Source organism: Balaenoptera acutorostrata, chromosome 4, assembly GCF_949987535.1.
Source record: "Balaenoptera acutorostrata chromosome 4, mBalAcu1.1, whole genome shotgun sequence".
Classification (NCBI taxonomy): domain Eukaryota; kingdom Metazoa; phylum Chordata; class Mammalia; order Artiodactyla; family Balaenopteridae; genus Balaenoptera; species Balaenoptera acutorostrata.
The window spans coordinates 138,112,207-138,121,280 of record NC_080067.1 but is presented as its reverse complement, the minus strand read 5'-3'; the positions used below and the strand labels follow the sequence as shown (position 1 = coordinate 138,121,280).

General features: G+C 42.6%; 1 protein-coding gene across 1 annotated transcript; it reads right to left on the bottom strand.

The window, feature by feature from the left end:
* Positions 1–4,649: 4,649 nt before the first annotated feature.
* On the bottom strand, positions 4,650–5,802 carry LOC103011078 (14-3-3 protein gamma-A-like). The gene is made up of 4 exons (XM_057545685.1): positions 5,728–5,802; position 5,511; positions 4,995–5,116; positions 4,650–4,901 (listed from the first exon to the last, which is right to left on the bottom strand). The coding sequence occupies exons 1-4, from the start codon at positions 5,800–5,802 to the stop codon at positions 4,650–4,652; spliced, it is 450 nt and encodes a 149-aa protein (XP_057401668.1).
* Positions 5,803–9,074: the final 3,272 nt, after the last annotated feature.

The window sequence follows — 9,074 nt, the reverse complement described above, 5'->3', positions numbered from 1 at the left end:
GTTTTGAAGAGCTCACATGTCATCCTCTACTGGTTTTATCAAGAAAGGAGCTACATGCTGATATACGGGGATAAAAGCACATGAAAGTAGAACTAAATCAGGATGATATGATGATTCCTGTGATTAGAAGAATGAGTTCACTCTTGCAGTAGACGCTAGATAATCCATATCCTCCGTAGCACGATGGGTGGCAACAGCCGTATCTGTAGCCTCCATGGCCTCAGCCATAACTCAGTCTGCAGAAGCTGCCACTTCCCTAGCCACAGCCATAGCCATATCCCTAGCCCAGACCTCTGTAGTAGTTGCCATAGTAACTCATGGTGTTAGGACCTGTAGAGTTGTTTGCATATCAAGGGCAATTTTCCTGAGTATGACTATCACCAGCTTCCCTGGGACTTCTATATACCCTCAGTGATGGGTTGGGCAAACCACATAGACGTGCACCGTTCTCACTGGGTAGATTAAATTGCATGAAAAAAAAATCTCATCCATTTTAATTGTGTAAAACTTTAGGATAATTCCTGATACTAATTAAAGATGTTTTCATTTGATTTCTGTGCAGTTTGGATTCTACAGGATGATTATGCTATCTTCAAAGCCCTTTTTCTTTGACCTTTATATTTAAAGATCTATAATCAGACATCACAACATCCAATGTCATCATCTGGAATTTGTTCTTTCATTAAATCCCCTTCCCAGCATCTCTGAATTTTACTTATTTTTTCATTTTGCAAATAGTTAATGCCCATCTAATGTATCCCAGGTACTATGCTTGGAGCTAAAGATACAATTGTAAATAAGAGCTGCCTTTCTCAATCCCATGAATTTATCCCCTTCATCTTTGTTATCCAAGGTAATAGAAGAATTTAACACTTACAGATAAATTCAACAAAACATAATTGAAAGTACCATAGAACCAAATTTATTAATTAATTAGAAATTTTTTTTTCAGATCTGTAAGTTTATTTGCTCAATGTAGGGCAGTTACATAATGACTCACATTCATGATATTCCATCACTGAGGAAAACTGCTAAGAATGGTCCATGTGTGAAATAATTTCTTAGAGAAGCACGGAGTTGGAAAAATAATCACTGAATAGACCTTAAAAATAGTTCACTGCATAACTTGACAAAAAGCACAGAGCCTCACTCAGAGAACATATTCATTGTTCTCCTGCACTGTAATAGTTATAATTTCACCATGACAAACACCAGACATTAAGATTAAGCTAACACTGGTGTTTCTTTTACTCCCCCTCCCGTTTAAAAACAAAATACATAACTGCATGTCACTGTAGCAACTTCCAAAGTAGATCAATTTGTTACAATCACTATTTGGAAGAGCAAACTTTACCCCCAAGAGGAAAAATTAAATAAAGAAAACAAAAATTTTTGAAGACAATTTTTTTTGTCATAGGAATACAAAACACATACAGTATAAGTTAATAAATTTCAAGCCACTGTATAGACATACAACACTAACATGCACAATATTGTATCAAGAGAATAATGGAGGAGTAATCCTTTCACTGGAGAGACATCATCATAGACAAGTGCATTTCTTTAAAAATAAAGAAAAGAAAAGAAACCATTCAAACTGTTTAAATATTGTCTCCTCCCATTCCCTCTTCATTTTTAGCCCTCAGATATGGTTTTATCTTGCATTATTCTAAAAAGCAGCCAGAGCTGAAGCTGAAATTTAAAAGAAAAATAGGTTTTGTAATTCCAGTAAACCATTTCCAAATGCTACAAGAAAGGACACAACATTGCTCACTGGACATGAAGATAAATTAAGGAAAGCCCCACCTACCCCCCAAATCTGTTCCCATCCGTGGTATTGACTTAAGGCTCCTATTAGGGCACAGAAGCTGTAAAACTCTCTTCTGCTACTTCTTCTGGTAGGTTTGGTTGGTTGGGACTTCCTCTCTAGCATATGGAGGGGACCTTCTAAGGAAAGTCATGCTGGGTAAACTGTGCCACATGACAGAACATCATCACACTCTTCTACCTTCACTGTCACCTGGATCCTGGTCAGCATGTGCATTTCACAATTGGAAGCTCCATTTTGGTTTTAGCAAAAACAGCTGTCAGGTTTTCCTCAATCACTACTCATTCCTTTCCTTGCCTAAATAAAACAAAGAGACAAACGAGTCTGGTGTCGCTCCCTATCTCGGGAGTTCACGCTGTTACTGATCTTAATAAAAAAGGCTGAACGCATATGCAATAGGTCATGTGTTTAGAAAGACTTATCCAAAATGAGAAGGAAGGACCTAAGGCTCACTGAAACAAACTTGTGGAAATAGCATTGTGGTTTCCTACAATTCTAAAACATGCACAGGTGGCATAAGAGAAATCAATCTCCAGCTTCTACGCTTTCATTAAGAAGAAAAAAAATATATCGAGAAAGTTTTGGTCAAATAGGAGTTAAGTATTCCTTATCTGATAATGATTTTAGTTTATTTTCCTACAACAATTATTTGGGGAAGGAGTGTTTTCAGGGAGGAAAAACTGACACACTTACAAGGCTCTGAAATTGGACAGAATGTTTGTGAACTATTCCTATAGGATTTTTCTACCAGTAAGCTCCTAGCACCTGAATTTTCATACACTGCACCATGAACTCTCTCAAAATGACCGCCAACTTCTACAATCCAACAGCTTTTCAATCCACCCGAGTCAGTTCCGTCAGCATAAGGTACAGTGGGGAAGACTCAAGTGAGGAGTGAAACAGCAGTGTAATCCCAGAAGAAGGAGCTGTGGCAGCTTAAAAATCAGGATTTCCGTGGAAATATCAACACAAGAAATGGGATACAGACCTGAATTGTCTCTATTTTTGTGGTGTTTAACGTTTCTATTAAAGTGATTAACAATTTTTGTGGTGGATTTAAGTTAAGAAGAGAGAAGGACAAAAATTCCACAGCCACCTGCCAAGCACCTATTAACGAAAACCTTTAAAAAGTAGCTTTGGGCTTCCCAGGTGGCGCAGTGGTTGAGAATCTGCCTGCCAATGCAGGGGACACGGGTTTGAGCCCTGGTCTGGGAAGATCCCACATCCCACATGCCGCGGAGCAACTAGGCCCGTGAGCCACAATTACTGAGCCTGCGTGTCTGGAGCCTGTGCTCCGCAACAAGAGAGGCCACGATAATGAGAGGCCCGCGCACCGCGATGAAGAGTGGCCCCCGCTTGCCGCAACTAGAGAAAGCCCTCGCACAGAAACGAAGACCCAACACAGCCATAAATAAAATAAATTAATAAAAAAATAAATAATAAAAATAAAAATAAATAAATAAATAAAAAGTAGCTTTGATTCTCCTCAGGCAAGCCTTTTGGCCTAGGAGATAGATAACAGTAAAACCAACCTGGATAAGGCTGAATAAGGATGTAAACGCCAAAATAAAGAAAAATACACAATCAATGGCTTGATGTTATGTATGGCTATAATGTAGAAATACTGTAAATGGCAATTTAGTGTTAATATTGTCCACTAAGTAGAAACTTGTGAAAACTAGCAAGGCCTAAACCATAAGGATAAATATACATCATGTTCTAAGTCTATCAGCTTGGGTTTTAAACTATTCCATGTCTGGTAGAGCAGGGGTTCCCAGCCCCTGGACCATGGACCGGTACCGGTCCTGGTAGGAACCAGGCCGCCCAGCAGGAGGTGAGTGACAGGCAAGTGAGCAAAGCTTCATCTACCGCTCCCCATTGCTCGCATTACCACCTGAACCATTGTCCTTCCCCACTCCCAACAGTGGAAAAATTGTCTTCCACAAAACCAGCCTCTGGTGTCAAAAACGTTGGGGACCACTGTGGTAGAGTACACCCTAAAAAAAATGCACAGCTAAAACAGATGAGGGGCTTCCCTCGTGGCGCAGTGGTTGAGAATCTGCCTGCCAATGCAGGGGACACGGGTTCGAGTCCTGGTCTGGGAAGATCCCACATGCTGCGGAGCAACTAGGCCCGTGAGCCACAATTACTGAGCCTGCGCGTCTGGAGCCTGTGCTCCATAACAAGAGAGGCTGCGATAGTGAGAGGCCCACGCACCGCGATGAAGAGTGGCCCCCGCTTGCCGAAACTAGAGAAAGCCCTCGCACAGAAACGAAGACCCAACACAGCCAAAAATAAATAAATAAATAAATAAATAAAACAGATGAGAAAGAAAGTACCCAAAATCCTTACTGGAACCACAAGACTTATTGAATGAGGGCCATTCCATTTAAGTGTTCTTTTCATCTTAAAACCCTGTTCTCTAGCAATAAGTTAAAGACAGCTCCACTTGCATTAAGCTACAGAACAGCCCATATGCCAATGTGAGGTTGCTATTCCAATACAAGCACAGCTAGCCTGACTTTCCACTAGTGGGATTTTAGCAAAAATGTCAAAGAGGCGATCAAAGACAGGACAGGTCATGGGTTTCTCCCTAGGAAGGTCATCCCTCCCTTACCCTCCCCCACCCAACACTCAACTCATGGTAAAAAATAAAGACTGCTGTAGTAACATCAGCGTGCCCTGCCAATCCACCTGGGGGCCTTAATTGTTGCCCTCTCCCCCGTCATGGTCTTGCTGATCGCTTGTCTAGAGCAAGAGATTGTTGCAGAGGGGCTGCATGATGAGTGTGGAGTCTCCGTAGGAGTCCTGTTGAGAGCGTCTAGAGCTCGGTGATGGTGTCATCAAGAGCAGTCTTGGCCAAGTGGCAGGCTTGCTCTGGGGCACTCTGGATTTCATAGTAGAAAATGGAATAGTTAAAGGCCAAGCCTAATTTAATCGGTTGAGTGGGCTGCATGTTCTTCTTGCTGATCTCACGGGCATTGCTATAGGCTTTCTCAGATGACTCCACAATGGTCGCCCTATTCTCTCCAGTGGTGAATTCGGCCAGGTAGCAGTAATAGTCCCCTTTCAGCTTCAGGTAAAACACTTTGCTCTCACACTAGGTCTCACTGCAATTCTTGATCAGGTAGTTATCCAGCAGGCTCAGCACATCCTGACATACCACCTCCAACTCCTCCATTTTTTCCTGGTAAGCATGGACCATCTCTATCTTTTTCTCATTACCATTTACAGACGTCTTCTGCTTAGTGCTAATAATGACCGTCCAGGAAGAATGGTGTGCCCCAACTGAAGCAGAATCTGGCCTTTGTACCCCGACACCAAATTAAATCTTGGAGACAGAGTTTTGAGTGAAGTAGAGAAGAATAGCTTTATTACTTTGCCAAAGGGGGCCACAGCGGGCTAATGCCCTCAAAACTGTGTGTCCTGGCCTGAAGGACGTAGTCAGGAGTTTTATAATAATGGTTTAAAGAAGGCGTGATCAGCTCTTGGACATTCTTCTGACTGGTTGGTTGTGAGGTAAGTAGGAATCAGCATCATCAGCCTTCTGGTTCCAACCAGTCTGGGGTCTCTGTGCTTGTGGGCAGCATACCATTAACTTCTCCCACCTTGTGGGGATTTCAGTATCTGCAAAACAGCTCTAAGATATTGTGATGTGTATCCCTTGATGGGGAGCCAAGACCCTTCCCCCAGGCTGCACTATTGTTTCTTTTGACTGTTCCTCCCTTGTCTCTGGATCCCCCTCCCTTCCCTAATTAGCAACTGTTTGAACCTGCCCATTGGAACTCAGGGTAGGTCATGGAGGCTGACTGAAGACTATTTCCTGTAATCAAAGAAATGGGGGACACAGAAAGGCTTTTGAGCCCAGGAGCCCCATGGGTCCTTCTCAGTTTCACAACTCTATTCTTGTAGGCCACTGAGAGGAGGTTTCTTTCTTCATTGGACAGTGGCTCATTCAGCTCTGCCACGGCCATGTCATCATAGCGCTCTGCCAGCCTGGCTTTCTGCACTAGCTGTCGTGGTCCACCATCTTCATGGGCTGGGTTGGGCCGGGCCAGAAGACCCGGGCAGACTGATGGGCTCAGGGGGCAGCTGCAGTGCAGCTGGAGTCCCTGTGCCAGTGGGACCAACCCATGAAGTGAGCGGCTGAGGGGACGGTGGCAGCGTAGAGGCCCAAACTAATTTTTTTACGAGAGAAAAAAAGAAGACTAAATGGCAAAGGTTTGTTCCCTTACATGTTATTTGCACGTTATTTTCCAATTTCTGGGCCTCCTTCATCTTTCTGATCTCTAAGGAAACTATATATTATTTATAGAAAATTGAAGTTATAAAATAAAAAATTAAAATAAATGATTAGATATGACTCTTTCTTTCTAAAAATGAAGCTCGCTAATATTCTCATGATAAGGGGTTGGAATCAATCTACTTAGCCATTTATATCAAAACCAATTTAAAAAATACCAGCAATAGAAATATATCATATAATATTAATAATGGTTTCAGATAGAATCTTACAATATAAAAACTGGTTTAACACTCTAATTTTACAGATGATGAAACCAAGACTTAGAGAATAGTGTTCCAAATAGCCCCATGAATGGCAAAGTCCAGGCTAGAACCTAGAACCTTTCATCTCCATCTCTCACTTTCCATTGTGCCACCCTCTGTTACATTTTTATAGATGTGGTATGAACATCGGTAAAAGCAAGAGGTATTGCATTTTCGTAATGGAAGAATGACAACTCTCCTTTGCTTTCTCTGTTGGTGAGCTTCCTAATTTTGACTTCTGATCTGTATGCTGAATGGCATTTCCTTTCCTCTTGGCTGGAATTCAAAGGGCTAAAATTAGCAAGTGAAAACTTGAAGCAACATCCACTTATTCTCAATGAGATTACAGTCAAGATGCTTGTTGCATTGATTAAGAGATGTAATTCTAAGAGGAAAGAGCAAAAATAAGTCCAAAAGTTCTAGAGTGGAAAATTGAGAGACTCCAGAACAAGATGACAACATAGCAGGCTCCTGAATTTCTTTCTTCCTACAGACACACTGAATGTATAGCTACATGAGGAGCAATTCCCTCTGAGAGAAATCCAGAGACTAGCTGAGTGACTCCTACACATCAGGGGAATGAGACAATACCCACATCAAAACGGGTCGGAAAGGTGGAGATATACTTGTGCCATGAACCCCATCTGTAGCACAGTGCCACACAATCTGGAGAGAACCCCTAACTCCCAGTTTCTCCTTGAAGAGTTGATATGGTGCATGGCCCTGTGGGCCTCCTGGGCACAAAAGCCCTTCTGTGTCCCCCATTTCTTTGATTACAGGAAATAGGCTTCATTCAGCCTCCATGAACCCCCCTGATTTCCAAGGGCAGGTTCAAACAGTTGCTAATTAGGGAAGGGAGGGGATCCAGAGGCAAGGGAGGAACAGTCAAAAGAAACAATAGTGCAGCCTTGGGGCAGGGTCTTGGCTACCCATCAAGGGATATACATGACGATATCTTAGAGCTGTTTTGCAGATACTGAAACCCCCATAAGGTGGGGAAGTTAATGGTATGCTGCCCACAAGCACAGAGACCCCAGACCAGTTGGAACCAGAAGGCTGATGATACTGATTCCTACTTACCTCACAACCAACCAGTCAAAAGAATGTCCACGAGCTGATCACGCCCTCTTTGACCCATTACTATAAAACTTCTTACTACTCTCTCCAAGGGGGAACACACGGTTTTGAGGGCATTAGCCCGCTGTGGTCCCCTTTGCCTGGCAAAACAATAAAGCTATATATTTTTTTTCTACTTAAACAAAAACTCTGCCTCGGAGGTTTAATTCAGTGTCAGGGTAGAGAGGCCGGATTCGTTTTCAGAGTGAAGGGTTTGGAATGAACATCTAGCACCCCAACTTTTAAGGTTCCCACTTGCGGGATGGACACCGCAAAAACCAAGCTCTGAAAGCCGATGGTGCTTATGTTCATGAACTTGACTATAGCAAACAAAGAAGCTGTTCTTAAAGGGAGCATGAGCACTTAATGCAGCGATTTCCCCGGGACTCAGCATAGAGGGAGCAGACAGAAACACCCATCTCCCAGTCTTTCCCTGAAAGGAGTTTGACTGCATACTTTACAAGCTGCTGCCAAAGGGTCCAGTTTTCTAATGAGCATACATCCAGGTGCTGACTGCAATCCTCCCTGGAGCCTGAAAGAACCAGTGGACACTTCCCCATCTTCTCCCTCTGGCTCATTCCAACAATAAAACCAAGCCATCAGTATCTCCCTGGAAGGAGCTTGTCCACACATCTAGCACCCCACCTACTATGGCTGCAACCTGAGGGACAGGCCTGCAAATCACCTAGCTCTGATAGCTAATGGGGCTTGCATTCACAAGTCCCACTGGACTATAAAAAAATTTTTTTTTAAATTGAGATATGTGACATATAACATTATATTAGTTTCACTTGTACAACTTAATAATTTGATATTTGTATATGTTGTGAAATGATCACCACAAATCTAGTTAACATCCATCACCACATGTAGCTACAAATATTTTTTCCTGCAATGAGAACTTTAAAGATCTACTCTCTTGGACTTCCCTGGTGGCGAAGTGTCTAAGAATCTGCCTGCCAATGCAGGGGACACGGGTTTGAGCCCTAGTCCGGGAAGATCCCACATGCTGTGGAGCAACTAAGCCCGTGTGCCACAACTACTGACCCTGTGCTCTAGAGCCCATGAGCCGCAACTACTGACCCTGCATGCCACAACTACTGAAGCCCACGCGCCTAGAGCTATGCTCTGCAACAAGAGAAGGCACCACAATGAGAAGACCGCACACCGCAACGAAGAGTAGCCCCCACTCACCGCAACTAGAGAAAGCCTGTGCGCAACAACAAAGACCCAACATAGCCAAAAATAAATAAATAAAATAAATAAATTTATGAAAAAAAAAAGATCTACTCTCTTAGCAACTTTCAAATATACACTACAGTATTATTAACTATAGTCACCATGTTGTATATTACATCCCCAGGACTTATTTATTTTACAGTTGGACGTTTGTACCTTTTGACCACCTTCACATATTTCACTAACTACCACCCCCTGCCTCTGGTAACAACCAATCTGGTTTCTGTATCTATGAGGGTATTTTTTTTTTTCAGATCCCTTATATAATTGAGATTGTACAGTATTTGTCTTTCTCTGCTGACTTATTTCACTTAGCATAGTACCCTCAAGTTTCATCCATATT

Excerpts from the sequence above, each read along its gene's own strand:
- LOC103011078 (XM_057545685.1), bottom strand. The coding sequence starts at position 5,802 with ATGGCCGTGGCAGAGCTGAATGAGCCACTGTCCAATGAAGAAAGAAAC. Across the intron at positions 4,902-4,994 it reads AAAAAATGGAGGAGTTGGAG|CTGAAAGGGGACTATTACTG; the intron begins GTGGTATGTCAG and ends TTTTACCTGAAG.